General features: G+C 38.2%; 1 protein-coding gene across 1 annotated transcript in view; it reads right to left on the reverse strand.

Moving 5' to 3' along the window:
- LOC140356542 (solute carrier family 22 member 23-like) overlaps window positions 1-21,633 on the reverse strand; it is a 57,103-nt gene that overhangs the window by 13,936 nt on the left and 21,534 nt on the right. Inside the window, exon 4 of the mRNA XM_072441567.1 lies at window positions 2,567-2,735. Within this exon, the coding sequence (XP_072297668.1) occupies window positions 2,567-2,735 (169 nt within the window). The remainder of the gene's footprint in view (window positions 1-2,566; window positions 2,736-21,633) is intronic.

The following is a 21,633-nucleotide window of genomic DNA, read 5'->3' on the forward strand; positions in this document are numbered from 1 at the left end:
ACAGATATATGCCTGGATGTTACTATAATAACCTGGCAGTTTCAAATGTCTTTTATGAACACACTTGGAAGAGGATGTAGTCTGAAAGTAAAAGACTGTGATTATTAAAAATATACTAACTGAAAGTATACAACGTAATAGCTGTGTTCCTAATATTATGTTGATGTCATATTCATGAGTTTCATTTTATTTTTAATTATTTTTTAATTGAGAAAATAGAGAAACAGAGAAAATACAAACTGTGTATTGTTTGAGATTATCGTTTTTAGAATAATGCATCCAAATGAAAAGAAAATACAAGGTTAGAGCACACCTGATCCATAATGCGAGTCCCATTTCGTCCAGTTTATATCGAATTTGTCCATTTCCAAGTTCCGTCCATATGTGAATCATATTCAGGAGTTTCAAGTATTGTAAAATTAGCAATTGAACATTTAAAACACAATCTTCCATCTTTGAATCATCAAAAGTCTTCGCCCATAACAGGAAGTGACTGAAAGCGATGATTGGCCAACACCGCAGCGTATGCCGCTGATACAGTTCAGAACTATCATGTTTAACACACTTCCATTTAAACCATTAAAAATAATACTAGCTATTGCACACCAAACTACTCTTTCCTCCACACTCCATACTCTCACAGTGGAAAAACCCGTTCCCCTGCAGTGGTCATGATGTTATGTCTAATCTGTGTATGTTTTCATCTCTAAGTGTCCAGTTACTGTCCACTGCCTAACAAAACCAGCTACCGTCGCTAGTGCGCTTATCATCTTACACTGCTCTGCTCTTAACTTGTTTCCACAAATCAGCAAACTCAGACGACACGCAGAGCTTTCCCAGCCCAATCAGCTGTATGTTTCCAAACAGTAACGTCAGAGCATACTGTGCCCACACGCTGCTCGTACCTCTGGAAGGAAACAAACAAGGCCAATACTTCCATAAAACATCCAGCAGTTGTATTAGTCATGATACTTTTTGCCCTTTGTGCGATACCGAACAACGTGAGGCATGAACAGTCATTGTTCTGTCAGTTTTACATTAGTCATATGTTTGGTTAGTCTGGTTTCCACATGTGACAACCAAAGAGGAAAAAGTAGCGTTATAAATCATGTTTATTACAGCGTTGGTGAATTTAGTGATAAAAGGGAAGGCTGGGTAATTAACTTTAATCGCGATAGAGATTCAGACATGTCTAAATGTCAATGTTCATCGTGTTATGTTTTGATTTTGTGTTTTTTATCAACTTTTTGTTTAGCCAATCTTTTGTCAGTAAAAGCATGTGGTTTGGAGTTCAGACTGTTTATTGTATTGTTTATGATCATGATAATACTGAAAGAGATTTTTGTTTTAAGATGATAGACGACTGAGATCAATCAATGAGTCAATCGATTAATTCCCAGCCATTAATTTTACAATTCCTAACAAAAAACACCTGGTTAATACAAATATCATGCAGTTATTTAAATGGAACTTGAGTATGTGTTTGATGGTTCAAAAATGGGAGGTTTTTAGATTCTTGTGTGATGATGTCATACTCTCACATGAAGAACATTATTGACGGATGTAGGTTTTTTTATGGCTTCCAGAGATTCCAGAGCAGCTGATGGCCAAGTTCCTCCAAAATGAATTATTGTAAATTATTATAAATGCAATTACTTACTTATGCATTGCACTGCTCTACGTGAGAATATTATAATAAAGCAAAATTAAATCTACAGCAATGATTTTTAGACACCCACAGCCCTGTTTGGCAAAAAAAAAAAAAAAAAGATAGAGATAGAGGGTTGATAGCTGCTGGAAAGTGCAAATATCTCTCTTTGCTATCGATTAATTTATCAATATATTCACTTGAAGCCAAAGTAAGAGGAACAACAGACTGTAATGTGATTCCAATGGGAAAACTGGCCTCAGATTATCACAAAATATGAAAAATCAAGGTGGTTTGTAAAATGAAAACCTCTCAGATACATGTGAGTGATATCAGAGCCTGCGTTAAAGGCATTTGTTGTATTTTACATAATTTGTTGATTTGTTAGATTATTATAGACACAAATTAGATTTTTAGCTTAGCCAGAACAAATACTTGAAGGTTGAGCCTACATTTGTTTTTCCTTTTATCTACAGTTATATTACATATTTGTTCCTCAAATTATACTTTTTGCGATGCTCAAATACTAGAGTGAGTAAATTAGGCTTTTTTTCTCATCTTTTGTAATATACATTTCTGCCCTGACAATTCACTTAAAACCAATAGCATTTAAATCTGATCTCAGTTAACCATTGAAATTATGGCCTACTTCGTTTTGCCTCCCGTCGCCTCCAGTCCGTAATTTTGAACAATCTGATGACATTGCATTTCAAATGGGTTCAAATTACGTGATATCATCTGATACTCGGCTGCGATCATTTCAGAATGTGTCAATGCGTCAATAGTTCAACATAATCCTTTCACAGTCTGGTTTCCGAGTCCCAAAGATGTGCAGGAACAGTAAATAGCGAGAATATAACTGTATCCGGAGTCATTAGTTAACGTGAGCTGCGTGTGATGATAGTGCCACTTCCTCACCAGATGTAGGACAGCATGAGGAGCAGAGGGCACACGATAACAGCCTGTAGGACCTGCCAGTCTCCACACAGGAACGCCACAGCGGGCAACAGCAGCTGACCCCCCAGCACCACGAAGTTAGCCACCATGGTCATGGAGAAGCGCCACCCGGGCAGGCACAGCTCGATCCCTGCAACACAAGGAAAACAGTTCACTCAGCGGGATTTTAATGACTTTGCTTCTGTTATAGAATGGAAATATTATCTTGCAAATGTTTAGAAAATTGTTAGTCCAAATGCTATCAGATTTTATGGGGGGGTTTTGAGGCGGTTGGCTGGAAAATGGTAAACAAACTGGATGTAAACATGCTGATTAGTAAACCGGGTTGGATACTGATCACGTCGAAATGTCAGACGACAATTAACTGTAGCTCAATGATTCTCAAAATGTCAACACCAAAAACCACCTGAGAAAACATCTTGCAGAGTATCCCCAGATGTAAGTCAAAATGAACTAAAACAGGACAATATAATGCCTAAATTGAGAATTAAACTGGTCTCAAGCCTTGGCTACAGTAGTTTTAAATGAGAACTAACAAGAACACAAGTACATTTGTCTCGAGTTACACATACAGCTCAACAAGTACAACCAGAAGAAGTTGGGCACCAGCAGTGGTAAACGTGCCACAGTTTGAGCCTCTTTATAGATGCCTTATTTTATCATAGTTTATATTTGACTATTATTATTGATTGTTTTATGTTGTGGCTATCGATCGCCTTGGATCCTAAGATTTACAAAACTGACGTAAAATGATGGTGTGTTCCCTCTGCCCGCTCCACAGACCTGAGCTGTGAGCGGCTCTGAAGATCATTAAAGACTCCGCTCATGTGCTCAGCCCTCTCTCATGTTAGAACAGGTATAAAAACTGCCTCATTCATCAGTCTAATAAATAATTAACCACGTGGAGTGACTTGTTCATGATGTAAAATATCTTCTATATGTATGTATATGAATGATTGATAACCAAAGAAACTTGGAACCTGAAGCAAGGTTCTAGTTAAAAAATAACTAGTAAATTAATTAAAATGAACTACTAAAAGAAACTAGTCAAAATTAGACCCTACTGACAATATGGCACTAAACTTATTCTGATTCTGATTCTATAGCTCTAACTAAACATGTATTACTAAAACATGTATTATATAAGATTTATTTTTCTAGCCAGCTCAGTCTTTGATGAAAGTGACAGATGAGCAGGAAGTGAACAGCTCTAGAACAGAACTGGATAATCAGAGCATGAACTAATCAGAGAAAGACAAAAGCAGTGACCTCTCGGTTGAATTCATTAAAGGGGCTGTACACAATTGTGTTCATGTGATAACATTTGTCTTGAACTAGTACAAATATACTCTAATAGCAGCTCTTCGGGTCAAAATGAGGCCGCAGTGTGCTGTTTACATCTAATTATGAAGCATTTTTATCTGCTCTGAACCAGGAAGTAACTCTGGTGGGCTGTTATCATGCAAGTTGTTGTTAGCGTTGGCAAACTCTGCTCTGAAAAGCACTTATAAGATAATTGCAGCAGGAATATGTTTAGAATTTGGGATTTAAAACAATACTTAGGGACTAGAATTTGAAAAAAGTCCCGGCTTCTTAATCTCAAATTAACTATTATTTCACATTTTTTACAATTTCATAAAACCCATACATATAGAACCAATACATTTAGAACACTGAAATAATGATACAATTGATATGAATTAAATAGAGATAACTGAAGGAATCTAAGGGAAAACAAACATTCTAAGCACATTTAGTCCAAGCATACAATAGAATCAAACAGTAAGAACACTTTGCAGGCCGAAGGGGACAGGTCAGCCTTTAAAGTGGTTTTGGTCAGACAGGGGACGGGCCGAGGCGGTGGGCGGCTCTGGGAACTACAGAAAGAGCTCCGTTGTGCTCCAAATGGCACCGGATTCATTCATCCCGCGATTAGCAAGCCCGCCACACACACAGCCACCCGCTACTGCACCCTTCACTCGCAATAAGCAAATCCCACGTCCGGCTTCATTAGACCCTTTTAGTCCACATCTTTGTTCCTCGTGACTGCGGAGGAATGTCCCCTACCAGGGCTTTCAAGGTGACAGGGGCCAAGCACAATACGATGGCACTTTTGCTACGTTCGACTGGAGAAAAAGAGCAGAATCACAATTAGCCGCGGCCCCCTCGTGCGGACGTGAATAATGCTCTGTGTTCTCGGAGACGCCGTCACAGCTGGAACGACGAAGGCGACGGGAGCGCGGCGTATGAACCAGCTCACCCCGAGAGAGCGGCGGGAGCGCGAGAGGAGCAGGGGCCGCTTCACTGGGCCCGAACAGCGTGGCATTGGAATTCCTCGGTTATGGACAATGTGTCATGTGCAGGGATCAGGCGATGTGAGCTGAACAAACTGTGGTGGGAGACGGGGCGAAGCGTGTTTTACTCCATGTGCGCTGAATACAAAAATATGATACATTTCAGCTTGAATAGCCGTTTGTGAATAGTTCAAACAGTTTCTTTTTCGCGGTGCAGATCTGTCAAGTGCACCTGCCCCAAAGCCCAAACCTTAACTTCAATGACCTGCACTTCTTAAACCTAACACGAACCTTATACTAATTCTGATTAAAAAAATATATATATTGTAAAAAATGCAAAGTGGTGGTTGTGAGGCGGAACTGGTTACTGTATCCAAAATGTACTATTCTATTATTGTAGTATACTAATGTACTACTCTATTGTTAGTGTTCTTGTAAAAAATGAAGTTATTGTATCCAAAATGTACTATTCTATTATTGTAGTATACTAATGTACTACTCTATTGTTAGTATTCTTGTAAAAAATGAATATTCACAGTCTAACACAGCCTATTTCTAACTTCTAGCGGAACTTCTCTCATCACTTTTTTGGATATTCGGTCTTCTTGGGTTGTAATGTAACACGACTTCCCACTTTTACTACCGTTTGAAGCGTTAAAGTGCTCAGAAACGCCCTGAAAAACATCACCTATCCACAAGCTCAATACCATAGCGTGGAACATTCCAGTCAAAACCAAAGAAAAGTACGATACCATTAAACATACACCAAAAACTACTCATTGATAATCATAATTTAAATATTTTTTACATTATTTTTAACCTTTGACAGCGTGTACATAAAATAACCCACTTTGATGTATTCTGTTGACTCCAGCAAACCCTAAATGTGCCTTTACAAATGTAAAGTATCAAAGAAAAAACAAGTATCAGTGTTGATAACTGATGTCACGCATGTCGATGAAAACCAATCAGCTGATGAGAGGGGTGAAAGTCATGTGACTGTTTTGTGGCTCCACACGTCGCGCTTTTAATGTGAAGTGAATCGAGCACAGTTGCTTATAGTCAATACTAAAGTTATTATTGGGAATATTATGGCACCGCGGGGAGCTAACGTCAAGTCTGCCTCATCATTTATTCACTTTAACAGACAAATACGTCCTTAATCGTATTATATAACAGCATTAACGGTGGCAAATAATTGGATAACGGCCTTACGTAGTGATCAGCGAGTATGCTATTGTACATAATGTTGTATAAGCGAGTATAATATATATGAACGTAGCATTATAAGGATTGCCTGCGTCGTTTTAGAGGCTAATTCTGAATATCTAAAACAAGTGAGGCGTACTTCAGCTGGTGGAGCCACACAATGCAACGTCTGAGCAACTTATTCTTGCTGACCCTAATCCTTTCCATCCCACTAGATCAGCATCCCCACAATGCACCGCTGCAGCCTCTGTCCCACTGACATCAATCTAGCCCTCGAACTGACACCACACATGCACCACTCCAAAAAGTACACGCCGGTTAAATCAGTTCAGTTCTGGTCCAAGTAACTTAAAGGTGTAATAGTAATTGTACTGCCTAAAAATATCACAAAAAACAAACGTTGGCCTTCTTGTCTCCATGGAGATAGATCTGTGTAATGTCATATTGAGGAACATTCCAAGCTTAGCAGGTATATGTTTGGGTCACGTGAACGTTCCTCTTGACAGGAAATGACACTGAAGGTAATTGATAAAAGTTACAAAAGTTTGTTGTGATGTGTTGTTGAAATGTGGCGTTTTTAACATTAAAAAAGACATTTAACGAGTTTATAAATTAGTAATAAGTTTTATGCAGCTAAAATCTGGAACAGTCTTCCTGAAGATGTGAGACAGGCTTCTACTCTGACAATGTTCAAATCCAAGCTAAAAACAGTTCACCCTGGAGAGACTCAGACACAAAAGCAGAAAAGATGTTTTAGCGAACTTTATTGCAAAGTTTATTTGGCGCTCAGACCCCGGTGGAAGGCGTAGCGATCATGGGCACTCCATGATCTGATTGAATTAGATACCTTCCCCCCGGAGCCTGGAGACTGGTGGTGGTAGATGTGGAGAGAATAATAGATGCAGAGGAGGAGCAGGGGAGGTGGTGGGTCGCAGATACGGTTTGAAGCGACTGAGCCATCAGCCTGAGCGCTTAAATGCCACCGCCTGTGCGTTGATTGGAGCGGGGAGGAGTGACTGAGAGCGTTAATTGGGGATGAGGAGCAGGTGTAGGGGCCATGACGCAGACGTCCCCCGTCCTTTTACCAATCCTTCTTGGCCGGGAAAAACTGCATAACCTCTTTGGGATAAGCGCAGAAACCTGGAAGAGTCCATGGTGAAGTGAGGGATCTGACTCTCACAGACGGACAGGCGGACGCCCGCTTGAGTGCCATGATGGCGCTGGGGAGAGGGGTCCTTCCATGGAGGCCGACGCCGATTTAAGTTAGGTCTTCCAGGTGAACTTACGCAGGCTTCATTTTTGTTTAGCTGTGCATATGACTGAAAGGATTTTTTCTTTGCACTCTTCTCTTTTGTTTGTGATCTTATTAGTTTAGACAATCAGTTGGATTGATAATTTTTAATTTAGTTTAGTCATTGTATTTCTGTTTCTGTAATTTCTTTGTGATTTGAATGCATTTGTCCTGCTGTGTGAAGCACTTTGAATTGCCTTGTGTATGAAATGTGCTCTACAAATAAACTTGCCTTGCCTTGCCATAAATTTGTTACAACCACATTTTCTTATAATTTGTTTACTCAAAGTTGTACTGTGAGTGATGCATACATAATCCTCTATTGTGCTTCACTTACCCCTATCCCCGCCCACATCCCTGTACTTAGTTGTGATTATTTGACAAATTCAGACTCCAAAAGACTTGTGTAGGGGCAAAATGTAACATAGTTCTGCAGTTTTGAACAGGAAGTCAATGGACTATTATTAAACAGTTTACGATCAATATAGCGGTTTACAATGAACAAAATGTAAACTGATCTGAAAAACAAAGCATAATCTCCTTTAATATTTAAAAAAAAACAATGGGAGCAAAAAATTCCATCCTATAATCTTGTTACCAAAGTTACCAATGTTACTGAAGGGCAGTGTGACCTAAATTGCATCATCAAAGCCCGTAACCAATTAGTACTATAATCTCTAAAGACGATTTGTCCGTTTCACTGACTAAAGGAAAATTACTGTTTGAGAAATCCCATTGTTCAAGAGATGGAGAGAGAGAGAGAAAAAGACCACTACGAGCACTTAGCTGAACCCACAGGCTAATGCAGCGACCTTTCACAGTCACGTGACCTTTTAGACCACTCGCACGAAGGGAGAGTGGAAGCCTTTATAATGACCATACTCACAGTCCAGATGTAGGGGGCAGTATTGGGGGGAATCACTCTAGAAAAGTTGTTTACAGCTCTTCAGAAGAACATACAACAAGGGAACAAGGGACGTGACGGGTCATGTTCCCGAGCGCCCCGGGACAGGGAAATAGACCTTCTGTTTACTGGTGTTTGAACTTTTATCATGATATAAGGCTAAAAAGTGCAGGGGAAAATCACAGTTTAATTGTAATGTTTCTGACAATGTGACTAGAAAAGAACAGGTTTGTAAAGGTCTAAACTAAAATGATTAGCTCTGAAACTATGACATAACATAACAAGCCAATTATAAAAAATAATTGAAGTGGTAGATTTAACACTTACTGAATCAAAATGTCAAAAAATAATAAACAATTTTTCATTTTGATCAATAATACACTTTATGAATATATATTCTCAATCTAAAAGTCAATTTTTTTTCCAGTATTTTCAATATATAAAAAGTCCAAATATACAGTACAATAGACTAGTTAGTAAGTGGCAGCCCTAAATATTATAATATAGTTTATGCAGCCTTTCAGATTCATAGTGACCTTGTAATAAATCCTTCAGCATTAATCTTGACAATAACAACCTTTGCATCTTCTTATAACAAAACACTTTGGAAGAGACGTTAGCACATCCCAACTAAGAAAGCATGTATCATAATAATGTTCTTTTTTCATATATTTTTCCACATAAAGACTATAATCTCACTATATACTTGCAGCTGACTCCCAGGTTTAACTCTGCCTGAGGCTCAAAGCTGTTGTAACAGGCTCCAGCCATCTGCACTTCTAATACCAATAAACAAAAGACTCAACTTTAACATCCTTAAACTAGTGCGACGGTCTAAAGCGCTTTGATACCGTACATAAAAGACACTAGAATAGCACGTGTTATTCATAGTACTACATGTGTTGTCAAATTGTGAGCCAGGTGAGTGTGTGAACTCCTCCGGGGCCGTGACATGTGCTTTATGTAACACAAGCGTGGAAGCTCTGAGCCCTGTGATCCCACCCGGAGTTATTTCAATTGGATTCACTCTTCTTTTTTTAAACATGAACTCATAAAAAGTGTAGCGTCTGAATATCTGAAGAAGGCTTGTACTCCAGGACGTCAGACCTGTTCAGCTATGTCAGGTATGTCAGTTATAAAGTTGTCCCGGATGAACAGAGAGTGTGTAGTGCAAGAAGATAGTTTACATAGAAGTCATGTTTTTCTTGGCGTGTTGTCATGATAATAACGTTTCAAACTCGATTTTGATACGAAGAAATGTACTCGATTCTCTATAGCGCTTTTGATATGTCAATGATAATCAAACAATGCTATTTTTAGGCCTAGTTTAAGGTTTTAGACAAGGGTAAATCCAACTTCGTCCTGTTAATGTGGATTATTTGGTCTGGATACTTCATTCTAATGTTCAAATTCAAACTTTGCTCCCTTCATGTGGAAAAAAACACAGTTACTTCAATAAAACTAATTTTATTGAATGTTTTTTGGGAATTTTATTTGGATATTCTGTTTGTTTGTATAATTTATGTTGTATTTTAACAGCGTCCCCTTGAAAAAGAGGAGTTTTCCCTGTACAAATAAATAAAATGAAAATGAAATGAGTGTCTAGGCTTTGTTTTTAGTTTTAGTATTGATCGGTATCTGACAACTTATTTTGACAACTCTAGCATTTTCTTGTCTCCATGGAGATGTTATTGCTTTAGCCTCTTTCACAGTTTTAGCAATAAAACACCTGCAGCTGAATTATAACTGATAATGTTAATGCCATACTGTGGAACATTCCAGAGTCCATAACTGGGGCTGGACCATTTGGGATTAATATATATATATATATATATTTTTTTTTTTTTTTTTTGACAAGCATTTCAATTGCAATTTCAGTTTGAATTACTAAGTTCACATGATAAACTGAGAATAAAAGATAAAGACATTGAACAGACCTATGAGATGACTAGTGCTGTAAATCTTAAGTTGTTTAGTCGATTAATTGGTCGATGGCTTCTTCTTAGTCAACTAGGCCTGCAACTAACGATCATTCTGCTAATCGATTAGTCTAGCAATTATTTTTCGATTAATCAATTAGTTGTTTAGAACGTAAAAGTCACAAGATGAAAAGATTTGTTCTAAATTAGACCAGATGAAGCTGAAGTGAAGCCGTTTGAGGTTCTTGGTGGAGCACATTTTACAGACAAAAGAGTCTTTTCAGCAAATACACAACATTTGCACATTTTCCGCATCATCATCAGCATTTCAGACCATCGCGGCTCAATTTGAGTCATAAAACTTCATTTCTCAGCTCATGTCATGCTTTGGAACCTCTGTATAGACCAGTTAAGGATTATTCGATTACTAAATAAGTTGACCATCATTTAACTAATCGATTATTTAACTGTTCAAAAAGCCAAATTGATTTCAGTGCAATAAAAATACAGTGCCATCACTTCTTAAGCAAAACCCTCTCAACTAAACTGTTGTTACTATGTGTAGAAGATGCATTTGTATCACGCCAGCTTTATATCAAATGCGAGTCAGATGCGGTTCGGGACGAGCTTTTCTGTCACATACAAACACAGCAAAGCCTGATAAAAACAACCCTCAGCTGTATTAAAATAAGCTTTCATCAACTTGACTGGCACATGTCACATATCTGTGTCTACGTGTTGCTCATCACTTCTGTCCTCTTGAGTTGCAGTGTGTTTACAGATCTTACACCTCATTTGATGTGATAATATGATTTCTTTTTATATTATTTTCATGCATCACATTGATTGCTCTCATAACAATGGTCCATGTACTTTTGCCCTGCTCCACTTTTGACATTCTGCCTCTATCTGTCCCGCTCAATGCTATTTTCTGATCGGTTGAATGGCCTTGAACACGTCGCGCCTCATTGGCTCCTAATTCTGACATTTGTGTTTGCTGACAAGGGCACTCGCGCTGTCAGTCTTAAACGCTCATTATCTGCGATCCGGCTTGACTTTGACTGGTCAGCAACGAGTAGATGTCTACATTCCGTTCTCTTCACTGTTCAGTTTTAAATGTGACTTTCGAGGCCACGGTCTGCCAGTTCTTCGCATTGGAGTTCACATTAATTTGGTCTCGTTTGAGTTTTTCGGCCCTTTGCGTGATCGTCCCTCTTCGTTGGCGTTGGCGTTGGATTGAGGTCGGGACGTGACACGGGCAGGACATGCAAAACGTCCCACTCCGGCTCCTACAGCGTGTGTCGCGTCGTGTCCCACTTTGCGCGATCGGCCCATAAACATGCAGCTGTAAGTCATAGTGTTGCGGCTCGCTCAATTTACACAGAGAGACGATATGTGACGTTGTAGTGATTGGTGTGGCACGGTGGCCTAAGAGTTGGGACCAAGTGCACATTCACTGCAAATTTGTTTGACCTCAGTGTGGTTGGTTTGAGTTCGAGCTCAAACAAGTTGCTCAAGCACTGTCCTGTTTAATTAAACGTAATAAAATGTGCCAAGAAAGAATAAATGCAAGTTAAGGCAAGAGTGCTGAAAGAATTGACAATATAATCCTGTCTCCATGGAGTATTTGTAAATTCTTTCTTCTCCCAATACAATTATTAGTCGACTACAAAACAAATTGGTTGACTTAAGGGCTGCAACAAGAAAGAAATAAACTGATCAAGCTATTATATAAGTGTAATAATAAAAAATAGAAAAATGATTAAAAAAAATATTTAAAAACTAAAATGAAGAAAAAGTACATAAAGAAAGAAAGTAAACAAAAATAAGTGGAAGGCAAAAATAGGGTTAAGAAAGAAAGATTGCATAGAAGAGAAGAAGAAAGATAGAGGTGGGGAAATAAAAAACAAGCAGAGGTGAAGGATAAAGGATAGAGAGACAATATGAAGTAAAAGACATGGGTTTGTACTTGTTTGCAGCTGAAGTGGAAAATGATCTGCCAAATTCTAAATGCTAAAGCTCATAAGCCGCACATCTTCAAGCTAAATGATCAAACTTCCACATAAGACTTCACTTGTCGACAAAAAATCTAATGTTTGGATAGTAATAATATTTGTGAAGACTTTACAACACAAGTGCACCAAAATCCAAAGCACTGTAAACCAGACCCAAAGCCATCTCGCTTTGTGCTTTATCAGGTATATCTAAAGAATTTCAACTATGTCCCAGATATTTACCGCAATATTTGCAATATCCCTCTGCAGAACGTATTTTATCAGAAAAGGTTCAAAGGACTGATGCAGGACTCTGTCGTGTGGCGTGACAGCAGAAGGTCATGTCACACACAAACAGAAATCTTGCATGTTGGGTCATCCAGGTTGTGGAGTTTATAAGGAAGAGGTGCCGTGAAAAAACAAATGAAGGCAAACTGTGTCACGCTGCTGAGTTCCGGAGGAGGAAGTATGTGCAGGAATAGCTTTGTGTGCACAAAAGAGAACTTTAACCCTGTTTGTGGAGGAACAGAGTATGCCCGATCCATTTATCAGACTGTAGCGCGGAAGACAGCGCCTGGTTAGCCTCAGCGTCAGGAGGAAATAGTTCATGTTTGGAGTTTCTATAGCAACTTTTTGATTTTATTAACAATTAGCATGAATGACTATGACAGAATTCTATGTAAATAAATGCCTATACAATCCTTGCTTTGTTGCTGTTGTTTTCTATTCACAAGAGACAGACGTAGGGTTATTTACAGCTCAGCTCACATAATAACAATATCAATATCATTACATTCAGCACTTGGTATCAGGGATGTTGAGATTAGTTGGTTAATTGATCAGCTTGATTATTCAGGACACAGTATAATCGACAAAAACTAAAAAAGGGAAAAATCTGGAAAAAGTCTACAAAAATAAGTACTTGTGAGTATTTATAGCATTAAGTTTTCATTTAAAACGTTTGCTATGATAAGGAGGGATGGTATTACGTATGGTATGTGTATGAAGAATGGTCAAGGATTTAAAAAATACATTTTCATGATGTCAGTATTTGAGAATAATTGTATAATTGTAATATTTCTGCACACAATAACCATAACATTAAAATTTGATATTGTGACATGCTTATTTGGTATAACTGGAACCTGGAACTAGAGGCAGGAGCAATTGTTGTTTTGGAGATGTGGTAAATTTGAATATTGTGTGTATCATTTATCATAAAAACTATTTAAAAACGGCTGCTAAAAGAGACCAAAACAAAAATATTACTTGATGTGTAATGTTTAAACTAAGGTTATACAGTGATATACATTTTTCAGTTCGTGCACATTTTCCAGGCACATTTTAGCATATTTTTGATAATATTGTCATTGTAAAAATCCAAAAGAATATTAAGAAGATAAGCCCTGTTGACAGTTCATCCACCAATACTAAAATATTCCTAATTAAGCACGAATTCTTCCCTTTTGAGTCCTTGCAATTAGTTCGCTACACTCAAATACAGCCTTGTAGCGGATTCTGCCACCAGATCAGGGAATTGCGCCCTCAAACGCGAATCCACCTGACAGCTTAGTTCTTCAAATATACACATACACACACGACTACAATACGACAAGGCATGCACCAAACGCACACTTGCAGCATCCATCACCGTGCACCGTCCCTTGTGTCTCGTCAGCGTGCTTGAGATTAATGCGCGTGGAAAAGCGGAGGGCGTCGGTGAGAGATAGCTCCTCATTATAGACGACACGGCAGAAACAGCAGAGAAGACCAAAGCGCCACGGCCCGGAACACCCAACTAAACACGGGACTGCTGGGGGGGGGGTCTCCGTGGGAAATCCAGTGCCAGAAGAGAGGGAACAGACATTATGCAAAACTGCAGCGCTGACAAGGCAGTACACAGATGGGAATAAGGCTCTTTCTTCTCAATGTTAAAGAGACACAGCGAGCATGATACCGCCCGGCTAATTCTGGCTGCCTCCGAAGTGCGGATCTCTGCTCTACGGAGAATTAAATCAATCAATATTTAAAGAGCACGCAGCAGACAGCTAATTACATCACAAGTTAAAGGAGCCATATTATGCTTTTTTTTAATAGGTCGTCAGCTTTGAACTACAACATAAATAGATCATCACTTTTCATTTTGTTAATTGTAAACTGCAATATTCATCTAAAACGGCTTGATAATAGAAAAGGGTCCATTGACTTCCTGTTAAAAACTGCAGAGCTGATAAGCCCCGCCTCTTCACAGTCACATCTCACTTCCACAAGCAGAGGACTGTCACTTGCATGTTTTCATTTTTGGGAAAATAGCTACGCAACATTTTGAAAACGCTATGTGTTTAACTCGGAGTCTTAATATTTCAAATGAATGCTGCTTAGTACAAGGATGTGGGCGGGGATAGGGGGTAGGTGAAAACAGAAGAATATACAGGATTACTCAAATATGCATAAATCAAATAAAAGTATGTTAATGCTGATTGAAAACTATTGTAGCCTGGTTAAAAGCTTTTGAAAGTCAAATCTGAGTAATATGTCTCCTTTAAGACCTTTGCGTACAATGTAAATACCAGTACTTATCCAGAGAATGCCATGTGCCTATAAAAGTGGGTGTTTCTGTCTGGTGTTGAATGTGTTGTTGATGATGACACCACCACATAAAGTATGTAACACTTGTATATGGTTCATTATTCATTCGTATGTGATGGATTTCTGGGTAGCATGAGCTCGCCAAGTCTTCATGTTGTAGCAAAAGACAAATAACTTTGGTTCAGTGTAAGACGTGATTAGCTTGTTGACATGTTTCGGCTGCAAACTGTGAGCCATCCTCAGTCTGTCAGCCATCTTGGAAAGTTCTGAAGATGCTTTGCAGTTAGCAGCTGAAACATGCCAACAAGCTAATCGCATCTCCTTATGTTGTTTTCAGAAGGACCAGCGTTGAGCAGATTAGGACTGAGCGATACTGACAGAAATTAATATCTTAATATATTTATGGAGTATCCTGATAACAATAGTCAGACAATACTACATCAATCCAACAGAAATATGATAAACATATATTTAAATAGGGTTGCTTTCAAAACTGTATACAGCGTTATATCGTCACGGACCAATATGGGTATCGATACTGAGACACAGTATCTTTGTTATATTTTTTAATGATTTTTGTGGCCCGTAGGATTTAACAAGGTGGAATAGTCCTTTTGATCTGTTTGTGCTGCTCCTCTGGGCCGAGGTGAGAAGGAGCTGAAGCTGATCTGTGCAGAAGAAGCTGCTGCAGCATGTTCAGACCATGAAAATTGTTTGGCAAGAAACATGCAATACTTTACCAGAATGTGTTCCTTATATTTCTATTTGGCTCAGTTGATTGGATGTATGAAGTTATTAGAGCGGAATGGATTTATAAATAAGTGCTTTGTGGATAAACATGACATTTCATGCATGTTCTTATCCAGAGTAAAAACATTACCCATTTGGTACATTTTCAAGACCTTTTTTCAAAAATGTATCAGGATACGTATCGTAATGAGGGAATTGTCAATTATCAGGATATACAAGTATCGGGATATGTATTGTATCGCGAGGGTCTTATCCAGCCCTATATTTAATGTATTAGATGAGGTTTAATTATCAGACAAATGTATGTAAAAGTACCAAAATATCACCTTATACCATTATTTGAAAGTTTACAACACGAAGATTTAATTTTTCATTTCAAATTAAATTTTGAATCAGCTCTTTTAGAAGCATTTTTTTCTTGTAAACTTCCTCCATCCATTCTCCACCACCGCAGCAGCAGGTAGAAACAGCCACCTCAGCCACACAATCTTCAAATCTTCACCACCGAAACTGTTAATATATTTTATACGCTCTTATATTCAGTTCAGATTGGCCGCTAAGTATTATCTGTTCACAATTATACATAATAAAATCTACTGCCTGGGCTAACCAACTATGTAAAACTGCTTTGTTATCATGAATCTTTACGCTGGTGAACATTATGCCTCATTAACAGTCTAATAATTCACTGATAATGGGTTAGAGTTAGTCAGACAAACCATAGCAACTCAAAAACTCTGCTAGCTCAGCACACGCCCCGGAAAAAGATGATGAGCAGGTGATCCCGCTATGTCGTCCCCGAGGCGATGACGTGTGAAACAGATGCAGTGGCTTTGTTTAGTTACGGGAGCTGGCAGGAGAATGTCAGGAGAACGTCTGAGTGTCTTTATGATGCAGGGTACGTGGCTATGACGCGGTGACGCTGCCGTCTGCTGCGTATGGAACAGTAAGAGAGGCCAAGCACTGACACACGCCCAGGACTTGTACCAACACGTGCACGACGATGCAAAACCTGGAAAGTGCACTGCTGAAAAGATAGAGCTGAACAGCATTGTGTGGAGGCCGCTGAACGCACACTGCACAATTGTCATCTCACAACGACCGGCAAAGGTTATACATGGTTTATTTGAACAGCTACCATATTCATTCACTAGATGAAATAAGAAAAAACAATAAACTAAAACATGAGCTACACTATTTTGTAAAAAAATAATATATATATTGCTGATTTTCAAGTAATTAGATTGTGATGTCTGTTTAAAAAGTGGTTAAAAGTTCCAAGTGTTTATGTTAAGCATTGAATAATAATATAAGGAAAAGGAATGCTTACTAATGACTCATTGAACAAAGAGAAGATTAATTTTGTTTTTTATTAATCATGTTGATGTCTTTTCTGCCATTTGTCTGTGGAAAAGATCACCTGAGTCAAATTCTCTTCATAGTTTTTGACCTAATATCTATGTTTAAGCATATTAAAAAAAAAAAAAAAAAAAAAACTACTACTTAAATAACGGGTGAGGAGTTGGGTATTTAAGTAGTTATTAACCCAAAATCAATCAATTTGTTCATTATGAATCAAATCTTTGTTCATGCTTTATTCAAATCATTGGTAACTAGAAAGAAAAGCATGTTGAAGCGTGGCTGAAGGGCAGTATTTTCATAAAAACAAAAACAGTGGTTGTGGCTATCTGACGTGAACTTGTGATAAAAAAAAAAAAGTATGTAGAACTGAAGGTCCCAGTGCCTCAAAACACTATCAGACAGAATCCAAAGCAGCAAGTTAACATGACTCAGCGAACTCCTGTGCAATGTATAGGGGGCGTTCAAATTATAACAATGTATTATCAGTACCGCACGCCCACAAACACAGTATATCTATAGAGAGGCGAGGCTAAAAGCGCTGCCATGCATTGACAGGGTAAAAATAGCGTGTCAGAGGACTGGCTATTACTATGGGCGCTGCTATGATGTTTGCAGGTCTCTGTAGATCAATGCCATAAAACCATTATGCATTCGACCGCTTTGGATTGTGTAATGCGGTGAAGCACGGAAGCGGCACTCGAGATGAGAAAAATGCTTGCGTCAGTTCAAGAGGTGCACTTGAAACTAAAGCGCGAGGTGTGAACGCCGTAATCTAATTCTATGGAAAATCGAAGTATTTTTGTGGTTTATTTAACTGCAGATGTTGCTGTGCTTTTTAACGAGCATAAAAAACATGTCAAGAGTGATGTGTTTCAATTAAAAGCACAGGCAGCTTGGTACTTACTTACATTTACATTCTATCCCGTTCATTTTAATGGAGCAGCACATAAAAAGCTGTCGTTTTTATTGTTCATACGCCCGACACATAGTTATTCATATGTTCATCACATTTGCCAACATATAGTTTCTAAAGTTCACTTGTTACTGTAGGAAACACAAATTATCTTGTCAAACTGTCGTGACCCGTCATATTTCTGGTGTATTATTGTGACAGAATTAGATTTATTAGAAGAAATGTTTATTACATGGTTGCTAGCATGTAGGCTAATTTGGGCGCTAATCGCTAACTGTAACAAGCTACGCAGAACACTTCTACACGTTGTAATGTTTTCCAACACGGCTCGGGTGTTATTTAAGTGTGGTCGTCAGGCGCCAAAACAGACACACGCGATATTTAGAAGGTCAAACTAACTCTCCAATTGAAAAGGCGTTAGCGGTAACTCCTGGAATGGTGCTAACGGAATGCAGCGTTTGGTATGCAAACACTGGAAGGGTCTACACAGGATCTTTTGCATCATGTGTATCTTTTGCACTAATTAGTCAGAACCAAATTTGCTCATAACGTATTAACAAACACAATTTTAGTTTTCGACCAGTTGGGAATTCTGAATTCAGTATATACATGCGTTCGCGGTGACGTCATACAGCCGGGACTTCCCCATAGCGGCCATTTTAAAAGGGGTACGCGATATACAAAAACAAACACGACTGTATCCTTTTCTACGGCATAATGAGCTACGAATACTTTGATTCTTTAGACGATAACGGCAAAGCTATCATTTCTTGGTCAGTCAACAGAGCTAGCAGAACGCAGCTTTTTGGCATCTTGGCCTCATATTTCCTGGATTTCGTATGTAGTAGACGTGCTGTTGTGCCCCTTTCAAAATGGCGGACTCGGTTGCCACTGCACAAGTTCCCGGATGTATACTGTGCAATCTTGGCACATTAAAATACTCAAGAAACAATTATGACAATTCATAAGCAGCCACATCAATGCAGTGGAAGTATAAACCTTATTCAACCTGTAAAGTTATCAGATATGTTAGTACACAGTAGAAGCAATTAAACTAACCGCACGTTTAGCCTGTTTAGAGAAGACTATATACCGTATATATCTATTCTATGGTGCCAACTCTAAAGCAACAGCCACAAAACCCAGTAGCTCCACTAAGAAAATTGATAACCTTATTACATAACAGCAACTTTGAGCTCCACTTATCTAAATATCTTGAAATGAAGACATTGATTGGTAGCAGTAATGTGTTATTGAGCCCGGCCCGGCTTTAGTAGAGTTTAGTCAATACACAAGGGCTGCTGGGAAAATATCATGTGATGGCGGGTACACATGATCAGACAGGAGCAGTACACAAAAAAAACTATGGAAAAAATCTGTCAAGTCAACCTTTGCCCTGCTGACAGGGACGAAGGCCACGGGCTGTTGATAAATAGATCAATCATGGGTCTGGATTTTGCATGTGTGTGAAATTGTTAAAGTATGAGGAAGTATTTACTGAGTGTACGTCTGTGCGGCTTCTATTCTAGGTGGATGGGGAAATGTAGACTAAAAATGTGGTTTTGGTAGCGAGAAGTGATTGGTGATGATTTGGAAAAAAAACATTGTATAAAGTATTTTTTATCTGTCTTGTAATAATGGGTCATAGAATAAAACAACTTAGAGCCACTTTGGTCTCACGCAGGCCTCACTATTTTTAAACACATGACTTCAAACTACTCATGTAAAAATCAAGTGGTACTGTGTTTCCTTACTTCAATCAAAGTACACCATGTCAAATAGTCCAATACAAGTAAAAGTACTGAATTATTCACTGTAGAAATTATTGAAAGCTTTTGTGTTGCTTGTGTGTGTTGTATGTTAAAATAATAAAAATGATACAATAGGCCAGTGGTTCCCAAAATAGAGGTCGTGAGATGACTTGGAAGATGTAATTTTATCAATTATTATCACACCGTATTTAATATATTTTTTGATTGCAAATGGTATTATTTTAGTGAAATAAAATAACACAATAAACACAAATTTTACCTACATTTAAATGTTATGCAACTGCTATATAAGTATATCATTCAGTATATATATTTTCCGGAATATAAGTCGCATCTTTTGTATACCACTTGTATACTAATACTCTGGAGCGACTTATATGTGATATTATTTGTTATTTTCACACTTGCAACCGCATTTCATACTCCAGTGCCACTTATATATGTTTTTTTTCTTCTCTATCATGCATTTTTTGGCTGGTGCAATTTATAGTCCGGAAAATACGGTAAGCCTATGGTAAATTGGGTACAAAATTACACTAAAAGAAAAGAGACATGTTTGGTAAGAATAAATTGGAAACAATATTTTAACATTCATCCAATATTTACTGAATGTATAACCTCAAAAACAAAAGATTAAGCTCAAGCCAACTCTAAGTTTGACTGACTAAGCGTTCATATTGAGCCCATTATCTGTTCCTTGACATGAGTCTGTCGCAGTAACAACACATCTCACACCTCAAGTCTCTAGAGTGAGCATCATGAGGCTTTAAATGGGACAAAAGATGCTGAAAACTGCTCCACAAAAGCACTTTGTACTTGGAGCATTTTTTTTTTGTGGTGTATAAAGTATAATAATTATCTTTCAAACGTAGAGGTAATAAGTGATAAGTACTCAACTAAAACACAACTCAAGTAAAGTACAGTTCTTCAAAGTGTACATTGACTTAGCTACTGCCCAACACTGATAAAAATGAAGATAAGTTTTGTGTGGAGCAGGACCACGCCTCACACACACCTCTTCCTGGCCCTGCCAGACTCATAAACCGCACTCCTTTTCTCTCTGTCTTCTCCTTTACGCTGTCGTCTTTTCTTCTTCTCACTCTTTCTTTCTTTCATGTACGAGGGGGGCACGAAGCCGGAGTCCGATTGACCCAAATCGACCTTCGAATATCACTTTGTCTGCCTTGATCGTCGTCTTCAGTTTCATGCATAATAAATTGATATCTACATTGTACTCTAAGACATTTTATAACGTTGTGTTGTATTTGTGCTGGATATTTACTGTTATTAGGGCTGCATTATATATCGCAATCAAATCAAAATTGTAATCTGAGTTGGCGCAATGATCCAATTGCAAAGAACAAAAAAGTATTTTTATAGAAAAATCTGGTTGTACTTGTGATTTAATCCTCTATAAACATTCAGTTTATCAGTTCATATTTCAGTCTTTCAAATGTCAATGCTCTTGGACTTGTTAATAATGTGCACTCTGGACAGAATCCTACTTTTTAAACAGATCTGACTGCAGTTAATACTTTTTTTTCTGCAACAGTCATAATTCAACTCAGTCTGGCAATATTTGAGTCTTTGTATAAATCTCTATGGAGAGTCATAAGCTAGTGATTATGACATCCTTTTGTGCATTTTTGGTGTGTTTAGCTGGTCTAAATAAGAAAATGAATGGACTGGACTGTGATACAAACTGTGATATTGCTTTTAACAAAAATCAAAACACATAATTTTAAATAAATAAACAATATTTCTACATCTCTAAAAATCAATGACTAAAGCACAATAAGCAGGTATAAAGAAAATATTGCCATTTTTGCATCAACTGTAATCAAATTTCCATTTCAAGATCATTCAATCTGACAAGCTTAACTCAGTTACGCTCGACATCCGACTGAAGGACTATGAGTGAGTTGAAGCTGAAACACAAATTCAACATGGCAGATTTGATGCTCGAGACAGAGGTTGTCAACTCATGGGCCGATGTCAGCGTCGTTTAGCTCTGGTCAGTAAACAGTCGTG

This window comes from Eucyclogobius newberryi, unplaced genomic scaffold (genome assembly GCF_026437365.1).
Source record: "Eucyclogobius newberryi isolate DKJ021-1_F unplaced genomic scaffold, fEucNew1.0.hap1 SCAF_12, whole genome shotgun sequence".
Classification (NCBI taxonomy): Eukaryota; Metazoa; Chordata; class Actinopteri; order Gobiiformes; family Gobiidae; genus Eucyclogobius; species Eucyclogobius newberryi.